At 38.6% G+C, this 20,967-nt stretch overlaps 1 protein-coding gene across 11 annotated transcripts in view; it reads left to right on the top strand.

The window, feature by feature from the left end:
• FHOD3 (formin homology 2 domain containing 3) overlaps window positions 1–20,967 on the top strand; it is a 586,676-nt gene that overhangs the window by 519,579 nt on the left and 46,130 nt on the right. For all 11 annotated transcript variants that reach the window (XM_067569969.1, XM_067569968.1, XM_067569967.1 and 8 more), the window contains 2 exons: window positions 14,482–14,672; window positions 16,390–16,582. In XM_067569969.1, coding sequence (XP_067426070.1) covers window positions 14,482–14,672; window positions 16,390–16,582 — 384 coding nt within the window. The remainder of the gene's footprint in view (window positions 1–14,481; window positions 14,673–16,389; window positions 16,583–20,967) is intronic.

The following is a 20,967-nucleotide window of genomic DNA, read 5'->3' as shown; positions in this document are numbered from 1 at the left end:
AGTGATTTGTTCTTTTTTAATGTATTAATTTGTTTCAACACCTTTTCTTCTGCCACCTCAATCTGCAGTAGTACGTCATCTTCATTACCAAAAGAGAGCAGGGCCTGGGGTAGGTATTTCCCTAACATTCCCTGTGGTGAAGAATGATGCAGAGAAATGATTTTGTTACTCAGTAATGTCCTTGTCTTCCTTAATTTCTCCATTTAATCCTTGGTGATCCAGTAGACCCACAAATTCTTCCAAAGGCTTCCTGTCTCTAATATACTTAAAGAATATCCTGGTATTTATTTTTACACCTTTTAGTTACTTACTCTTTAGATTCCATAGTAGGTCTTCTAGTTTTCTTCTTACATATTGACTGTCAGAATTTATGCTCCTTTTTATTGGCTTCTCTAGGATTAGATTTCCATTTTCTGAAGGATTTCTTTTTGGCTCAGATAACTTTCTTATGCCTTGCCATTTAGCTATACCGGTTTACTTCTTGTCTTCCTTGCATCTTTTTGTGTTTAGAAATTTAAACCACTCTTTAAATTGTGACTCAGTTAATTACTAAACAGATGAAAACTGTTGTTGAAGACATGAGAAGAACTAATCCTCCAAAATCAGTCATAGACTTTTATCTCTGGGCTCTGAAAAGAAGTCTGTATCCTACAGTTATAGGAAGCAGAAGAAATCCTGACCTACATTTGCACTTTCTGAGAGTTTCTAGATCCAAAGCCATACAAAACTGCACCCAGCATTTCAGTCTGTGGTTTGCTACTCTAAGTGGTCCTGCCCAAAAGCAGATGATATTCTAAAAGGCCAGACCAAATCACAGTAAGGGAAATTATGGCCTTAATCCTCCCCATGATGCCCAAGGTCTTCCTCTTTGGGATATTCCTGCACATGATGGATTACTGAATTAAGCTCTGTTCTCCCTTCATCGCAACTGCCACAAATCAAAGCGTTAGCATATGGAAACCTTCCAAGCTGCCCTCTTCAATGGAATGGTAAAAGAGAGTATGTGAAATCTTGGTTTAGGAAAGCTGACATAAATGAAGAACCGTTATTTGACTGAGGGTTACACTGCACTTTGGGCTCCATTTCATCTATAAGCATCTTTCTAAAACGCCAAGGAGAAACAAAGCTTAAACAATTTCCTTCATGTAGAAAAACAGAGATGTCCCTTCCCTTGGGATGAATAGCTATGTGAGAATTTCCTAAATATTAAAAAAAATTTAAAACAGCATCTGGCACATCTGAAAAGAGTTGAAAAGACATGAAACAAGGTCGTAAAGTCCCTTTCAAAGCCTATGGCTCATCTCCAAAGGACCAAACAAAGTCACAGTTATCAAAAATGATGAGGAGGACACACTTGGGTGAGTGGAAACTCACTACAGCAATCTAAAAAAATACAATTCCATGTTATTACCATACAAAATTGCATAGAGAAGGACCATTGACATTTTGACCTACTGGAGTTGTAAGCCTCTATGCCACTGGTTTTAAACCTTTTTTCATTTGTGGATCCCTAAAAAATTTCAAATGGAGGTGCGGACCCCTTAGGAAATCTTAGACATAGTTGCGGGCAGGTTGAAAAACCACAGTTCTATGCCAAGCTTTGTAAACAAAGCTACAATAATATCATATAAATAAATCAAATACAAACTAAGGGTAATATAACTCACCAGACCTAAATCCGCCCACAATTCAGAACCATTCCTTCAGAAAAGACCCGTGTAAATATATAGACTGTACAAACTTGCCTTTTGATCTTACTTTTAAAAAAGCTGTTTGTCTGAGACTGCCCTACTGTCGATCTGCCTAACACAAAGGCAGGGTTTCAGGCCTCCAGATTTCTGTGTCTCTGTCAGTGATGTTCTTCTCAGTGTAACAAGATGAGTCTGTGTTTGCACTGGTATCTTTTTTCCAGAGTCAAATGATGTTAGTGAAAAAAAATCCTTGTAAAAATTCCCCTTTCTAATCTCCATGAATAATTATCTCCATGCACCAGAAGATCTAAAGCCAGCTCTGTAGAGCTAACTTATAATTGTCTTAGTCTCCCCCTGAATCACTTGTTTAAAAAATGCCACACTCCCAGGCTATGTTTGATTCTTCCGGGAAGACCCTCAAATTAGTTGTTGATATTAGACAGTGGAGAAGCAGGTGTTTTGAAGAGTAAGCATGAGGAAATGGGAGCAACACACACAAGGGAACAGCAATTACTTTCAGGAAAGAACTGTTGATTTTACTGACATATACATAGGCAGGAGAGGAAGTCTGCAGCTAGCTGCAGAGTGATCCGAAGGACTCCGCTTGGATTTATGGGGACAAGAGGGTGGGTGAAACACAAGTGCTGTTCTGGTATATTATAGCTCCTGTTTAATCTGACTGAAAGCAGAGAGAAATACTATCCGTAGCCAGGGCGGGTATGGGGTAGGAAGGGAAGATCAAATGATGCTTCAGTCTTGGACTTTGTGATGACCGTTCTTGTCTCTGTACATAGGGGAGTATTTGTGTGTAATGGCCTTTCACATTAAAGTATATTTTGCATATGTATTTCTAGACAAAAAATCCATACATTTTCAGCCAAATATGGTGCCAGGTGCATGAATATCAACAGCTGCTCCAGTAAGTGAAACAGGTTAGTTGAAGCATCGTTGAAGAATTAGCTGCAGTATCCTGAATGATTTCCACAGTTGGAAGTGTGTGTGTGTGTGCGTGTGTGTGTGCGAGAGATTTAGGTGTTTTGTCTGGAAAAAATAAGTACCTGGTAGTATTATTTTGATTCATTAACAGTGCAAGTCAAATGAGTGCCCTTTGTATTAGCCATGCCACGGCATCCTTTTAAGCCATCTGGAGTTAGGTTGCCATCCACTGATAAAGCCTTCCCTTTCAGTCACTGATCACTGAGGCTTTTGTATAGGATTTGTGAAGAACTCCGTTAGTGCATTTATTTTAGAATTTGTAAGGTGCTCAGATACAATGGTGCTGAGCAGTATATACATAAATGAATGGGAATGACGGGGGACATAACTAGTAAGCCCATACAGTCCATTCATTTATTAATCAGTTCCTTGATTCTGTTGTCATACTTTTCATCATTACTTTTGCAGGGAGACTGTTTCTGACCTTCTATTAGAAATATGTGGATAGAATGTACACTGTATCTTTGTGCCACAAGTATGGAGATGAGCTAAATGCTAACTTATGTTGTCCTCGTGTTACTCTTACTGACATAAGCTGTATATGGGCACACTAGAGTAGAGTTTGGACTAATAGGTCAAGGAATTACATTATAGTGGAGTGATAAATATGGCTGCACACCGGGATGATTATTATTACTATTAGCAATCATTTATTCATATATTAGCATGGGTAGCAAAATATGTACCTCACCTATCCACTAACACTTGGGCTAAGACCAGCAACTTATCTCATGTCAGCCACTAAAAAGCCTTTAGAAATAAATTACTTTTGCTCACTACCTTTCTGGACCAGAGTCCAGCCAATGACATAAATGAAAGAATGTGTATCTTGTTATCAAATTGTTGAGCCATCCAGACCCCCTTTCATGTCTGCTAGGTCTAAGCACATTCCTTCTTCACTAATTACTCTGAAATTTAAGAGATATAATTCTTTAAACCTGAATTATGGGACATAAAATTCTCTGGTGTCTTTCTGTTTAATTTAAGATACTTATGAATATTTGAGGTAATATGCTATATCTCTTCAGTGACACACACATTCTACTTACGGTTGTGTCCAACCATATCCTAATCAACACTAGAGTGATACTGACTGAAGATGCTATTTATTCAGAAAAAAAGTAGGAGGGAGGTTTCCAAAGGCACTCAACTTCTGCAGATTTTCAGTGAAAGTTTTGCACCTGACTTCCCTTTGTGCCATTGAAAATCTTCTGATAGTCGGAGTTTGACCTGGTTGAGTCCCTGAAAACGGCGATGTACTTCTGTCCTTTTATTTTTCTGTAAGTTTCAGTTGAAGCACAAGCCATAATTTAAATATCTACCTTAGGGTTATTGACAAGAGTCTCCCCCCAGCTTTTTCATCAGGGATAGTCTGTGCCCTACTTTTTTAGTTGCATTTATTTACGTAGTCCTGCATCTTGGGTGGTAAAGTTCATCAACAAAGAATCCCAGCCCTGTGACACTCCACCTCTTTGAAAAAAACCTATTACTTTTAAAAGAAACTTCTGTTATTAATACTGACCTACTTACTTTTCTCTTATATACTTTTATATAAGAATTTTGTTTACATTACTAATATGACAACATTTGTAGGCAAAAGCACTTAGCAAATCTACCAGATGGTTTCCTGTACCTATATTCTTAACTATATCTTATGTTACTTTTCTGCCTACCCCTAATTAAATACAGTGAATCCTATGATGAGTTATATGTTAACTCCTAAAATACAAGATTAAAAAGAGAGTGGATAGATTTTATGGAATAGCAATTTCACAGTAGTTTATGAGTGTGTGGGTAATCTATAACAAAACACTAGGTGCCTGCCACTGTGCTGCAGAAACATATGTTTCTCTAATATAACAAATGTTGTTTAAGAAGCACTAATCTGACTGCTCTTTGAAAGCATTCTAGGCTCATTTGTTACTGCGTAAATTCTCAGAACTCCCCTTGGCTCTGAACCAGGGCAGAAGGAAGAGAATGTCGTGTTCCACATCAAAACGCATCCCTGTAATAATGTGGAAATGAACTGTCTGACCTAAATTATAAACAACTCATACTGGCCTGTGGTCTGCTGTAGAAAATATCCTATCTTTGAAGGGAGAAAAGCTGACTTTGTATGTCTGTGTGTGCCTGTACTACTGTATCTAATTATCATTTCAGTTGTGAAATTAGAATGAAATGTGTCACCTATGAATGTGTTGGTTCTGTAGTTAACAGCACTAAATGGGGAGAGGCAAAGATGGGGAGAGGTTCAGCTCCTATTTTGAAAGCGTCTAGAGCTGATCTGTTCACCAGCATAATAACAAAATTTAAAGAGCTGGGATGAGTCAGCAAATTATAATTATAACAGTATAACAGAAAGCTATAAGGGATATAGAGGACATATAACACGAGTTATGTAAAACCTTCACACACACTGAGAATAGGTTCAGAATATTTGACAGTGATCTTGATAGCGAATTACTTCATTCTCAATCTGAGTTTTTCAGGATGGTTTCAGAAACTTAAATGCCGCTACTCAATTTGAGCTTGTTTTGTCAGCTTTCTTCCATTTTGCATTTACCTCAAGCCTGGAGTTGGGGCTTCCAATCTTGTTAAAAAAATATCCATGTAACTGAAGGGGCACAAAGTCACTGCAAGTATAAGCAGGTGCAATATTTTTGACATCAATGGGGTTGTACACATTATGCCAGTGGTGAACTTGACCCAGAAAACAGTGCAGGTTTAACTGGAATAGAAGAATAAAGTTTATTGATGTGAGTAGCACATTGTGCAGAAGGGGGAATCTTCAAGCCAAAGGTTCCATCCTTACATTCCCTTGTAATTGCAGTGCTGATTGGCACTGAATGGCAATGTGCATCTACTGAACATACTGTCCTACGGGATGTAGGGTAGGAGTTACTTCGCCATCTGCGGCCCAGCCCAGTCTGTCCCCCTTCAGCAGCCCTGGAATACCTATCATGGAATGAGTCATAAAAGGTCCTCCCATGAAACGGGGGAGGCTGCTTTGGGTTATTCAGGTTGGATGGTGTGTTTTTTGAGTTAAATAGTTGGAGATGTGGGATTTGGGTCTGAGTGGCAGGGATTAATCTTGGAGAACACAAGTGGTTTTAAAGGGACAGTGTTAATGGAATCTTTAGGGGAAGGGCAGGTGGAGTGGGTGGAAAGTGAATTGTTCAGAGATGGTGGTGATTTTTGAAGGGAAGATATTTGTCAGGTGGGAAAGAGTGAGAAGAGGAGGTGAGTTCAGTGTTAGTTATATTGAGGTATTACACTACTCAACTCCATGAGGGGAGATGTCACAGTAGAGTAGTGAAGTCATGAGATTAGTGAGATGCCCTTCAGTCCCAGTCTAATTGGTCCAATGATCTCTGGTAGCAGCACAGCAAAGTTAGATGAAAGGGCTGGGAATTATATATTACTATGGAGGTGTGATGTTCCCCTCTGCAATCTGGACCGTGAATCTCCCACTCCTGGAGCCGGTCTTACTCTGCTTTGCTGTGTGAACTCCCACTCCTGGGCAGATCATGCATAGCCTCCAGCAAGCAAGTCACACCCAACTGGCTGAGTGAGTGCTCCTGGCAAGTCACTCTTTAGATCATGCAACAGAATGACCCCAGTCAATATCCCCCAGTCCCAGATGCAAACCCTAGGAACTTCCGTCTTACACTGTTCAGTGCTGCCCACTGGACACTGCAAGCTCATAATCAGTTCGTCAATTTAACAAAGAAATTAATATGTACCAGCCTTGTCACTTCAAGTGGAGTATCTAACACACCTTAAATCAAATGCACTGTTTAGGTAAAACAAACAAACTTATTAAGTACAGAAATATTTTACATGGTTATAAGTCAGAGGAAAACAAATCAGATTTGATCAAGAGAAAACAAAAAGCAAAACACATTCTAAATTAAGCTTAACACTTTCAGCATCCTTACAAACTCAGATGATTCTCACCACAGGCTGGCTGGTCTGCCTTCAGCCAGGCCCTTCCCCCCTGTGATCAGCACTTCAGTTGCTTCGTAGTGTTGTAGATGGAGGTGGAGAAAAGAGAGCAATTGCAAAATGGCTCTCCTTTTTAAAATGTTCCTTCTTGCCCCTGGGGCTTCCCCACCCCTATTCAGGGTCAAGTGACAAACAATATCCATGTATGATTCCCTCCATGCCTTGAATCACTGAGGTCCTTTGTGGATTCATTTGTTGACATCAAGGCCAGTCCTTTGTTCCTGGAATGTTGAGCTGGGTTTGTTCTGTACAAGCGCTAATGAGGTGCAAACTGCCCCTCTGCTCAGAGTCTTGCTTGGATATGTTTTAAGCCATGAGACTTTGGGCATCTTTGGGCATATCACATAGTGAAGCCTCATAACCATACACATGATATTGCAACAAACATATTACTATAACAATTATGTTCAGTACATCACGAGCATTCCAGAAACATCTTACATGACATACTTTGCATTAAACAATACACAATTACATTATAAGAGTGATCATGGAGAGGTGAAGTGTGTCACAGGAGGTGAGCAATACATATTAATATGGAAGAGTTTGAATTGAGTCCATATTTATGGCTGTGGGAGATCCAGGCTTAAGATTTGTTATTGAATAGGAGTCACAGATGAAGTCTGTTACTTGGTCCTTGGTGGAAGCAAGTGTTCAAGCACTTGTAGTCAACCCAGTAAAGGCTGACATTGAGATTACAGGGCAGGATGTGATTTGAGAGTGTTATTATGGGTGTAAGTCTCAGGTGGGAAAAATATGATGACGGCTTAGGTTGCAAACAGATTGTTTAAAGGTGAATGTTGGTTGGTTATTGGGGTTTGTTATTTGGAAACCACTGTTGATTTGGAGGACTTGTGCTGGATTAATTGGTGTTCATATCCTATTTGAGTGGTTTCTGTCTGTGCACCCAGCTTCGGCCCATTGATGCCCATCTTGGGGTATCTGAGAAGATTGAGCACAAGCAATGATGCTCAGCTGGTAATATGGCAGACATGTAAGGGAATTAGTTCTGAGGGTTTTTCAGTCCCTGTGTTTGTGGATGGGAAGAGACAATCGTCAAGAAAAAGAAAGTATGTATTAGACCTATCCCTGGGGCATTTGGATGGTTGCCCTTCTTATTAATTTACAGACCAAAATAAATAAATACTACACAGTATCTGAAGGCAAAAATCAGGCAAAATCTTATTTTACATAACAAGTACCAGAGGTTGCTGGTGCTCCTGCTCTAGGAAAAGAGAGAGATTTATTTTTAAACTGGTAGTTTTAGATCATATAATTCAGTAACATCTAGGGGGGAGGGAGGGGGTGTGTTGAATTAGGTGGAAGGAGAAGGAAGATCATAAATTTCCACTTTCTTCAACATCCCTGTGGGAGTGCATAACACTTTTCTTGCTATCCAAGAATAGAGCTGTAATGATAATTTGAAATGACCATCTTTCTCTTTTCTTTATACAGTGAAGCATTATAAAATACTGTTACAGCAGATCTTCTCTCAGCACTACATTTTCCATAGTCTCGTTGAACCACAGTTTTATGTGAAATCCACCTAAATGCCATGTTAGTCACAGTGCTGTCTTCCAGCTGGAAGCAGGTACTGTTCCTGTTTCCTTTCAACAATAAGAAAATGAATCATCTCTCTCTATCATTATGTAACTTCAGTTTTTTTAATAAAATATTGGAAATAAGATGACATATAAATGGCGAATAGGGACCTCACTCTGCCCCACCTCCCTTGGAAACACAGTATGAACTGAGCAGCTCCAAGAGCAAGAGTATGGTATTTTTTACTTTGTGATATGTGTACTGAACATAATAATATAAACAATCCTTGTTTATAACTCTCCTTGTATCCATACTCTTTTTAATCTTGTTAATTCAGAGCCCAAATTATATTATGCACCTTTATGATCTTACACCTATGATCTCTGGGGTGTAATTTGATTATTTGATAACACCCCAAATCAAACAAATACTAACCACAAAATGGAGTAAGAATGCATCAAATATAATAATATTGCTAAGCATATATAGAGCTTTACATCTGCAAAGCACTGTACAAACATTTGGTCAGTTGCTTAGTTGAGCTTCAGTTACACAAGGGTAAAGTGGATGCAAATTGTTAGTTTTCTGATTCAGTAGTGATTCACTCACTTATTATTCATGTAAACTATACAAGGTAAAGAGTGCCAGAGAATCTAGTCTGTTGACTAATAAGCTAACATAATGCTGTCAAAAAAGATACAAGACAGCTTCCTTATGTCAATGGTTTATTAGAGTTCTCAGTGAAGAGAAGTAAACATTTGAACCATTTGAATGCCTTTGGACCCTTGTTTTCAATGGAATCTGCTATTTAAAAGTAAGGACAATTGTGCTCCAGGCAGCTGTACCTCCTGTTACCCTTCCTTGTGCATTACAAGAGTCTACAGAGTGATAGCAAGTTTCTTTAAAATGGCATTAAGGAGTGAAAAAGGAATTGTACATTCCTAGCTGAAAAAGTATAATAAAGTTATTTTTGACAAATATATAAATATCACTATTTAAAAAAGGGAGACCAGGTGTATGAAGCAATATCTTTTATTAGATCAACTTCTGTTGGTTTCTCCTGTCTCTCTCACCGACAGAAATTGGTCCAATAAAAGTAATTACCTCACCCACCTTGTGTCTCTAGTCTCCTGGGACCGATATAGCTACAACCACGCTGCATACACTATTTAAAATAGTGAAGGAAATTCCATTCTCTATAGATAAAGATTAGTATGCACCGGAGGGAACAGGTCAAAGTAACTTACTGAGTACTTAGTGGATCTTGGGCCTAGTCACTCTGAGACCTCAGGCTAGTTGCTTGACACTTTCGTTCCTCATCTGTGATACTGAGCTGAACTTTGCCAGTGATTTCTGAGGTATCCAAACTTCTCTGCCATCCTTCAGAACTGAAACTTTCCCTGGAAACGTCACTTTACAGATGATGAGGAAATTAGACGATCCTCTCATCTTCCATGCATTTGGAAAGCAGTAATGAGTATTGGTGTGTGCAGGAAGGAAATGGTAGAGAGGCCTGTTCTGTTGCTCTCTGTGTACCCCATTCACTTTCTGACGTTACTGAAAGTTGGCCTAATGGAGCGGATGGCCCCGCAACTCAGCACATTGGTTAGTGCTCCCTCATTGGGTGAGGGCGGCTTACCCTGTTCAGTGCTAGCTGATGTGAATGTGTGAGTCTAAGTGTGATTGTGTTGGTTGAGAAAGGATGGGGGATGGAGAAAGGAGATCATGTGGCTCAGGGCAAATGTGGGCTCAGTTGTTAATAGGTGCACAGAGGGAGAGGAGTCTCACACTCCCTCATTGCAGCCAAGTATGGTCCACACTGGTGATCCCTTGAGAACATTGACTGCTTTTGTGTGGCATAAGACACCCCAAAGCTGTCAGGGAGAAAGCAAACGTTCTGTTCTCCCTCAACATTAGCCAGTGGAGTTGGCTATGCATGCAGTGGGGAGCAGGCCGCATCACCTGAAGGGGTGAGCCATAACCAACTTGCCCTACAGGGAAGGAGCTCTGTAAGAAATTCTGCTTCGCTGCAGCAATGCCTATAAGGCAAGACTGAGCACTTAGTGTGTATTGGGGAGGAGAGAGGACATAAACTGAGGTGATACAGTACAGGAGAGCAGTAAAGGAACCATGAAAACGAAAGAAGTGGACAGTAAGAAAAGAAAGGGAGGTAGGATAACAGACCAGAACTAGTGGGTCAGATCCAAGAAAGAAGGGAGAAGCAAACAAAGTGAGGATGACAGTGTTTGTGTCACTCCAGGTCACGCTCCATCAGAAAGCAGTATGCTAATAATACTTTTGCTACTTGAAAAAAGCCCATGCCAGTGATTTGAAATATTATACAGTGGATGCTTTAATACTCTAGACTGTCACATTCATTTGACCTCATTTTCGAGAAGAGTCAAAAGTTTCTAAATAACTTCAGATTTTTGTATTCCTGCCTACAGTCTGGTGGTTTAGTGAATTGTTCTGTGAGTTTAGACAGGAAAAATCCCATCAACAGGTCGGCAAGTACAAAATGGTTTTTTTTTAAATGTATCTGGTGACTTAGCCATGTTCATTAGTCAGTGCTCTTTAGAAGAGCAGTTTGATGGACCATGACACATTTTTAAAGGAAAACAGATACTTTACTGTATATCAGATGATGTGTGAAATGATCTTCAGCCCTTAAGTGTTAGGGTCTATAGCATATATCCTAAGAAGGTGCCTTGGATTCTGTTCATATAAGCACTACTTATCCAGGGTTTTATTGGAAATAATGGGAACACCTTCGAAAACGAAAAGTAGGGAAGCAGTCTCATAGCACTTTTAACTCTTACTCTTCCAAATGCTGAGAATTTTCCATACATAGATTGTTTTTGTCCCCTAAAAATGACCACTCATTCAAGACAAGTTCTTGAGAGTTGGTGGCCCTGGTTACATTAGGGTTCATAGTGATTTGTTATAATCTCCTGGGAACTCTTCTTCTGACATTAGCCTCAGTCATGTTCAGAATACACAGGCAGGTTGCCTAGTTTGGATTTCCTATTTCAGTAATTTGCACTTATTGTGCCAGCACAATCAGCTGTGCTCAGTTCACCCCATAGGAGAGCAGGTGGTGTTTTCACTGCTGTGATCCCCCAGCTGGAAACCTCAAACTATAGTGAAAGTTCTAGCTCATCCTTCTGTCAAACTAGCCACATCTACTCCTGAACTTGCAATACCCCTTTTGTGGCTGCACTGGTTGCTTGCAGGACCCACAGTGGAGGGGAAGGTGCCAACTCCTCTCTGGACTTTCTGCTTTCTGGAGCCCTGCTTTCCTAAACACATTGTCTTTTGACCTCTACCGACCTGATCATTCAGAACTCCCACGGGTTTCAGTGCAAGCTGCTGTAACATAAGATGAAAATTCCTGCACTGTGCAGAGGAGGGATTGGGGGAGTTCCCCATCCCAGTTGGAAATTCTTTGCGACCCCAAATTTTGAGTCCTAGAGTCTTCTGGGCTCCTTTTTTTCTAATGGGGATACTGGTATTTTTTCTGGCGTGTGCATTTTACATTTGCAGTCTGTGGTGAGCTACAATATGTTTGTCATCAACAGTGAAAATACTGACCTGGAGAGGGCTTTTTTTAAAAATAGGCATTGATACCCTAACAAAAATCCAACCCCCCACAGCTGCCTCGCCTGCAGGGCTTTTCTGAATAGCAGAATGGATCAAAGGATGTTTTTATTTCCTTGTGAAGAGGAAAAATTCATCACTTTGTAAGTCAGAGCAAAAATGAATCAAATTAATACCAGGTTATATCAGGAGCTTTTTAATAATAATACATTTCTTATGGCTAAGTTCAGTTAGTATGACTCAGCAGTAGGTACTGTGTATAGTTGAAAACTTTATTCCATCTGTAACAAACTTTCATTTGAACCAAGGTCAAGAATGCATTTACAAAAAAAAAAAAAAAGGCTCAGAGTGAGATCCACCCACACCAGAGATAGGGTTAGGACGGTTTGGATCCCAAGACCACATTCCTCCACTTTTGAGGCAGCATGCAGCCAAGGCCAGTTTCTTGTTGCAGTTCTGTCGGCATAATCTGGCCATAAACCATTGCCCAGGGAGGGATTACCCCAGGGTAAGCAAGATAATTCTATGGAGTAGAGCCTGAACTGGGACTGTTATGCCACAGGACTTCTCAGCTGCCAGCATGGCAGGGAAAAGGGACCATGACTGGGGAAAATGGATTGCCATGCTAATCGTGAGCTCTATTTTCAGACTCTTCTGACTCTTGCAACCTAGCAGAGGTTATAAAAGCCTTCAGGCTGCTCTAACATAGCACAGGAGGAACAGTCGTGCACAGAATAGTACCAGGATCAGGAGAGTGCAAAGGAGGGCTTATAAACACACTTCAAACAGCATTCTGACTGGCAATCCAGCATTATGGCCACAACTGAAGATCTGGCCTCCATTATGCTGGTTTAGGTCCTGTCTGAGTTTCAGTGTTTGGGTTAATAGCTGAACTTTCCCAAAATTCATAGGAGTTCTGATCCAACATTCCAGTTTAGGCTCATTTTGGATTTAAACAAGTAATGATAAAATATAAAAGCTATAAAATAAAATTAAATTGTGCAGCCCAGATAAGTATGAAATGCCCTTGCAGAATATATAAAATACATAACAGTTCTACAAATCAAAAATCACTAAGCCTCATGAGATTGTGCTGTCTGTGGGGGATGGAGCAATTCAGTCATAAACACCTTGGGTGACACATTGGCCTCATTGGAGTCAATGGCAAAGCTCCCATTGATTTCAATAGGGCTAGTATTTCACCCTGTATCTGTATGTGCTTATATCATCTTCTTCAGTCATTTAAAATATCTTGTTGTGTACATACTCGGTCAGCATTATAATTGTAGTTATAGACAGATTACTCACAATGAATAATTAATAACTATATTAATTTCCTATTATATATGATTAATTATATATGACTAAATTTTGTCAGAACACCGTATGCACTGTTGTGGAACTGTACTTTTTCTTTATTACAAAAGCAATTAAAATTAAAAAATGAATAGTTGCACTTCATAGGAAGATACTGAATTAGAAATCTTTGGAAATAATATTTACTAAACTACAGTTCCTTCAGATTCTGCGAGCAAGAAGAAACCCCTTACAAAGTAGTTTTCTGTTTGCAATAAGATATGGGCCAAAATACTAGACCCAAACAACCCCTAACTATGGCATGTTTGGAATCTCAGTCTAAATCTATATTTTATGGCTTAGGCTCATCTCCACGTTGAACCTTTATTCAAAAATAAATGTATTCTTCCTTGGGAAGTCAAAGAGACTTTGTTCGAGATTTCTGCTGTTTCCATTTGCTTTGGGTATGTGCTGTACTGTGGCTGGATAGTTCACGCATACTGCCCTGTTTTTATAAACATATCCATTGTAATTTGAACACCTTTTTTGGTTGATGAGTAAGCGAGAACCTCTGTTTCACCTTGTTATGGAATTTATTGGCTTCCCTCCTGGTACGTGTTACTGAGGATGTAATAATTTATTTTAACTGGGTTGACACAGAGTTTCAAAGCTATTAGAAAGATCTTGTTATAAACTAACAGTGTTATATCAAGAGATGCAAGTTTGTGCTGAGATCACTAGATAACGCTTCCTCTCAATAAAGCTTGAAGTTCTAGCATGTGAGCTGACAATATGGAATAGAACATAGTCTTTCAACAAGACAGTGCATGTGGAAGGGACATAACCAAAGGGAAATATGGGCATCTAGACATTGTAGTGATTGGCAAACACATTAAAAATTGTAAGGTGGTAGGGAGGAAAGGAAGGAAGGAAGGAAGGAAAGCCTTTTGCTGCTTTGGGGCATGCACACATTTGCTGATAGTCCCTAGTTTTCTGCTATTGGTATATAGGCAACAGACTGCTAAGAGGAGGATCTACTAAAGCATTTTATACAAATATAGCAGAAAATTAAGATATTGTCCCTTCTTTAAATGTTACATCTATATGGCAACAACACATATTTACATTTATTTTGTTTCAGAATTTCTAACATTTCATATGCTTACATTGAGAGTAAAGATAGGCATAAGTATTAATACAAATTAATATTAATGATGAATATATATAGCAGTGTCACTAAAGCTACATCTCCCTCCCCCTTTCGTCATTGTATAAGGATGAAATAGTTCAGATGCCCTAGGTTTGTGTTGTGGTGTTTGAGATCAAAATGGCTGATATCTTCACTTGTTTTTAGGTTGACTTTGAACAACTTCAGGACAACTTATGTCAGATGGAGAAAAGGTGCAAAGCGTCATGGGATCACCTTAAGGCTATTGCAAAGCATGAAATGAAACCATCTCTAAAGCAAAAAATGTCTGAGTTCCTTAAAGACTGTGCAGAAAGAATCATAATTCTGAAGATTGTTCACAGAAGAATAATTAACAGGTACAGAATTAGGGCACTGATAGGAATAGCCTCAATTACTTATTTCAATGTACTTCATCCCACGTTCCAAGAAGAATGTTTACCAACATATCTGTTGGGAGTTGTTGGTAACAGATGTTCATATGTTCCCAATATTTCCTAACTTCAGCTGAATATTGTATTTCTGTAGAGATAAACAACAACAATGATCAGCAATTATTTTCTGCTATCTTGATTTTAATGGGAGTTGGAAGTGCTTGACACCATTCTGAATTAGGCCCGTAGTTATTCAGGGCTTAACACAATATCAGGAAAATATTGGCAAAATTATTATGCATTTGTTATTTTTTGTCCTTTAGTTGAGTATCTTTTGGGGGAATTGGCTTATTTTTTATAGATAAGTACGCAGTGCCGTAAAATCCTAAAATTCTACTCAGGCAAATTCTTTTTGTCTTTAATGAGAGATTTGCCACATTAAAGATAGAGTAACAAGTTCTGTATCTGGAGCTAGTACTGTACATATCTTGTACAATCTGCTAATGTTCATATATACGCAAGTGCCACTGCTAGAATATTTCCAGTTTTATAAACTCACACATATGAATTAAATATTCCCAATAATGATAATAATACCTACCTCTTATGTAGTGCTTTTCATCTGTAGATCTCAAAGTGCTTTACAAAGGAGAATGGTGTCATTATCCCCATTTTAAAGATGGGGAAATAATATGTATTTGTACACAGAATTACCAAAGGGAGTTCAAACAGCCCCAAACATGAGTGTACAGATATGGGATGTTAGTTCACCCCATTTGCTTTCTCATTTGTGAATTCTATTATGCCTTCGAAGTAAGTAGTACTACTTCAAATGTAGCTGAGTAATCGTGAAAGTTTCCAACTGGGTTTATCACACGCATTTTGTTGGCTTTGAAAATGAGAAGAATAGTATTTTCTTTACTTTAAATTACATAATGTAACTACTATTTTAAGCCTCCAAGATACCTTATTCAATCACATCTTTCATTTCCACTATAATGAATTTTTTAATTAGCATTGAGACAGTAGATAAAAAATGGATTCACAAAGATCTATACATTTAGTAGGCCATTGTGAATAATGTGGTACAGAAGCAGCAGCAAAGCTGCAAATAATGCAAAAAGCTGTAAATAATACTGAATCAACAATAAAGTTGTGAACTCAAAGTACCCCAGACTGAAGGTATTTGGATGTTACAACATTTTATGGTTTTCTTTTTGAACTAGAAATACTTCTCTTCCTGTATTACTAGCCTGTAAATCTTCATTCTTCTTGTCTAGACTTTCCCAACATCTTAACAGCTTCTTTGAAGTTACTTAATACAAACAAATGGAATTAAAACATAATATTTTTTTCAATATCTGAAATGAAATTGTTCATTCACATGCCAAATTAGTAAAATAAAAAGAATGGGGTTCCATAAACATGTTATCTCTTACATCAGCATGGGAAAATGGATTGGGATGAAGTTATCATAGACTATCCGTTTATTTGCACTATGTTTTTAATTATAAACCATGCCAGTTGTGTTTAAGGCATCCATGAAAACTCTGCAGCATGGAAAAAAAAAAAAAAAGAGAGAGAGAGCTCATAAGACAATAAATGGATCAACTGGGAATCTATTTTACTGGAAATCTAAATAAGTTTTTGAATGTTTTTCTTTTATTTTTAAAAGCTGTCATTAATTAATTTTGTTTTCCAGGTTCCACGCATTTTTGTTATTTATGGGCCATCCTCCTTATGCAATCCGTGAAGTCAACATCAATAAGTTCTGCAAAATTATTAGTGAATTTGCTTTGGAGTATCGCACCACCAGGGAACGAGTTTTGCAGCAGAAGCAGAAACGAGCCAACCACAGGGAAAGAAACAAGACCAGGGGGAAAATGATCACAGATGTAAGTGGCAAAATTAAATCCTTTGTGGAAAGTATTTGTAAAGCTTTCTTTTTTAGTTAATGCCATACTTTAGATGCTATGCTTTCTTTAAGGATTCCCTCCACTATGAATAATATACTCTGTATTCTTTTGTAAGTGAACATTATGTTTTTCTTTGTCATTGACTTATATGTGTTTCTGGATTCATAGCAGCTTCTGGACTTGAACAAAACAAGACTAAGTGTTCATAAAGAAAATCTTTCACATATTGCATTGACAAATTCATGCACAGTGTCTGTTTTCAACAAAGACTAGAGTAGGAATTGATGGCACCTTACTGAACAATATGGCCAAGAATATAAATAATACAACCATAACGTTAGGTTGCCAAAGCAGTCCATATATCAATTACTAACCATGTATTTAGTTGCCTATATATGGATTTGTATGCGTAACTTTAGGCTCCCATTTTGGCTCCCAACCTGCACAATTAAATATATAGTATTTTATATGTATAGTATCTGTTTTCTTATTAGGTAAAAAAAATTACGTAAGAGTCAAGTGAAGTCTCTCTCAGGTTTTATTATAGATTACTAATTTAAATTCTCTTTAGACGTCACCTGTTAGATGATCAATTTTGCTGACTGTGTTCATGCTATTTTGGTAAAAATAAGATGAACTTTCTCTTGATCTTTAAAGAGCCTCTGATTTTTTTTATCTTCTTTTAAATTGATGCAGTTTCACTCAGTCCAAATAAAGTTTTAAGAAGTTCCAGTACTTAATAAAAGTTTCCAGCTGTCTCAAAATCCAAATCTGGAGTCTCGATTAGACATGAGTGGTTCATCACATATGAAGCTACCCCATCCTGCCTCTGGCATGAAAAACCCTGAGCTGATTGTAGTTTTATGGCCAACAGCTCAGACAAGTTAGGTAAAGAAAAAAAATGTATCGGGCCCATATTGGGATTGTATTTAAGTCATTGACTCACAATCATTTGCAGATCTTTCCTGGCAATAACTTTTCAAATTTTGGAAATCTGCCTCATCTGGGAGAAAATTTGAGAGCCACATTATTATCTCAAATGATTTTCCTTTTGGACTAGTTCCAGGTAAAGAAAAGAGCTCTGATTCTGTGCAGAGGATTTAAGATGGACATGCATAATTTCAGGCCTATGCTGAGGGAACTGAAGCTTTATACTTGCATTGCACCCTAATTTCTCTGTAACATTCTGAAGGAGTTCAAATGTGGCACTAACCAAAGGGACTGGCAAATTACATATTAATTTGCCAAATAGCTTCAGTGCTTTTCACCAGTTCAGATAATGGCAAGTTGGGAGGGATTCCTGTTATCTCAGTTGTGACATTACCCAGAGTACGATCTGAACTGATGAACAGCTGAGTCTCATCAATTCTCCAGCCTGGGGTGCCTTTTACCCTGCTTCTCTGTGAGAGTAACCATTCCTGATCTGCTCACACACAGCCTCCAGCATGTAACTCATTCATAGCTATACTGTGTGAGTGCTATAGCCAGCCACTCAGGAATTACATTAAAGGGCAATACCAGCAAACTCCCAGTCCCAGACTTTCCCCCAGAAATGTTCATCTTGTACTGCCCAGCACCCTCCTGGACGATAAAAGCTCATATAAAGTCTGTTATTTATTAATAGAAATGATATTCACAAACCTTATTATCTCAAATGGAGTTTCCCAAACACTTCAATCCAAACACACTGGTTTAGATACAACAACGAAATAAAATTATTAACTACAGAAAGATAGATTTTAAGTGACTACAAGTAATGAGGCATATAAGTCAGAACTGGTTACAAAGAAATAAAAGGTAAAAGACAACCGACACCTAATTTAACAAGCTCAGTGAATACAAAGCAAAGGTCTCTCTCACCACATTTTGCAGCCATTTTATTGGCTGAACCTCTTTCGGTCAGGATCATCCATTGCCCAGTCCAGTGCTGCTTCCTTTGTTCTTCAGATGTTGATGATGCCGTGGGCAGAGAGCAAGGGAGAGATGATTTGGGGCATCTGTCCTCTCCTTTTATAGCCCTTTCTCTTGCACAAGAATCATCTCCAGCTGATGTTCAGGAGACAGAAGTCTATGTGGCCAGAAACCTTAAACTGATTCTTTGTCAAAATGTAGATTTTTTGCCCACACCTTCTCTCCTGCCAAAGAGTGGCCACTTAATCAGATGATGGTCCACTTGATCTCGTTGACACCTGGCTGAGGCATTGGCTAGCATTTTGTCTCTGGGGAACTTGTTTGTGAGTGCCCTCCAGAACATGTTGGAACATGTCCCAGTAATATCATAAATCATATATCTTTACATACCATATCGCCATACATATTTTACTAGGACAATAATGATCAGCAAATTATGAGTTTTCAAATGATACCTTACATAGTATGCTGTGTACAAAATTAAACATATTCTTGTAAAAGGGTTGAAAATAGGGATATAGACTGGCACACCTCCCCCGCCCCCTTACAAAGCTGCAGGAGGGTTAGCCACTGGCTTACCCAGAGGCAGTAGGTCAGGAGCCTCTTTCCTGAAAAAGGACATCCGCCACCATATTTTCTTTTCCCCTTATGTACACAATTTCCATGTAAAATTCATGTAGTGTGATGACATGTATAGGAGTGTAGGCTCCAGTGTAGCAGTTTGGAATTACAGCCTTCAGTTTTGTTTAGCCAGTTCAATGGTGAACTTTCTATTAGAAAGGCAGGGCATTCGTTGCTTAACTGCCCACACTATAGCTTAGCATTCCCTTTCTGTGACAGAATAATTCTGTTCAGTTGGGGTCAATTTTTTGCTTCAGAAGGCAATTAAGCATTTCTTATTTTTCTCCCGTTTGCATCAGCACAGCAGCCAGACCAATGTCTGATGCATCTGTACACAGTTCAAACATTTTGTTAAAATCAGGGCTATCTATAACAGGCTTTTCAGACAAGATTTTCTTTATCTTATCAAATCCTTCCTGGCATGCTTTTGTCCAAATGACTTTGTTTGGCTTGGTCTTTTTACATAAATCTGTGATTGCAGATATAATGGTACTGAATCCACACACAGACCTTCTGTAATAGTTGACCAGACCTATGAAAGATTGGACCTGTTTTTTGGTTTAGGGTACAGGCCAATTTACAATGGCTTCAGCATTCAAAGGATCAGGGGATATTTTACCACCCCTGCCCTGGGTCCCAAATAAGGAACTCTGGCTGCTCCAGTTTTACACTTAGAGGCTTTTATTGTTAGGCCTGCCTCCTTGAGTTTGGGCATCAAAATACCCTAATGTTCTTTGTGCTCAGTCCAAGTGTTGCTAAACACTGCATCCACACATGCTCTTGCAGAGTTCTATAAACCATTTAACACTTGGTTGACCAGCCTCTGGACAGTGGCTGCAACATTTATTAAACCCAGTGGTAACACTGTAATCTCACAGTCTCATATCAGTGATGAAAACTGATTTTTTTTTCTGTGCATCCTCATCTAAAAGGATTTGCCAGTAACCACAAATTAAATCGAAAGAACTGAGATATTTAGATTTGCTTAAAATGTACAGCATACCATCAGTGCTAGGCATGGTGTATACATCTGGTATTGTACTAGCATGTAGTTTTCTATAATCAACACAAAACCTTACAATGTTGTCTTTCTTAGGGACTAAGACCACAGGTGATGCCCAAGAGCTGTCAGATTCTTTAATTACTCCTAGATCAAACATGTATTGCATTTCTGTACAAATTTCTTGCACCTTGCCAGTGGCCCTGTAGGGTCTGCTGAGAGGCAGCTGTGGTCCTTTTATGACAATCCAATGAGTTAGCAAGTATGTCTTCTCTGGATTGTCAGAAAACACTTCTTTGTGTTCTTGCAACACAGGCAACACCTCTGCCCTTTCAACTAGCGTTAACTCACTGCAAATATCAATGCTTTCCAGATTTGAGTCATTTTGGCATTCAGTCATTAAATCAATTAGATGGTGTGCCGCAGTTTCCCTTTCTACATAGCAGATCATGTTTGCCAGGGCTTCCCTGCTGTGATAGCCTTTAAGTCTGTTTACATGTACAAGCTGTGGAACAGCATTACCATGAGACCTTTAAACGTGATACGTATCTTAATTTCCCACTTCTATTACCTCAAAGGATCCTTCCTAAGAATTTTGCATTTTGTACGTTTTCAACACCAAGTCTCCTATTACAAAAAAGTGTTTACAGGTATTTTTATCATATCATGTCCCAGTAATGTAGTGAAATCTTATATCTTTACATACAGTATTGCCTCACATAATTTACCAGGACAATAATGATCAGCGAATCATGAGTTTTCAAATGATACCTTACAAAGTATACTTTGTACAAAATTTAACATAGTCTTGTAAAAGGAGTGAACATAAGGG

The sequence above is a fragment of the Emydura macquarii genome, unplaced genomic scaffold (assembly GCF_026122565.2).
Source record: "Emydura macquarii macquarii isolate MOO-44397 ecotype Brisbane River unplaced genomic scaffold, CSIRO-AGI_Emac_v2 contig_2975, whole genome shotgun sequence".
NCBI classification, from domain to species: Eukaryota; Metazoa; Chordata; order Testudines; family Chelidae; genus Emydura; species Emydura macquarii.
This window is presented reverse-complemented; position numbering and strand designations above follow the sequence as displayed.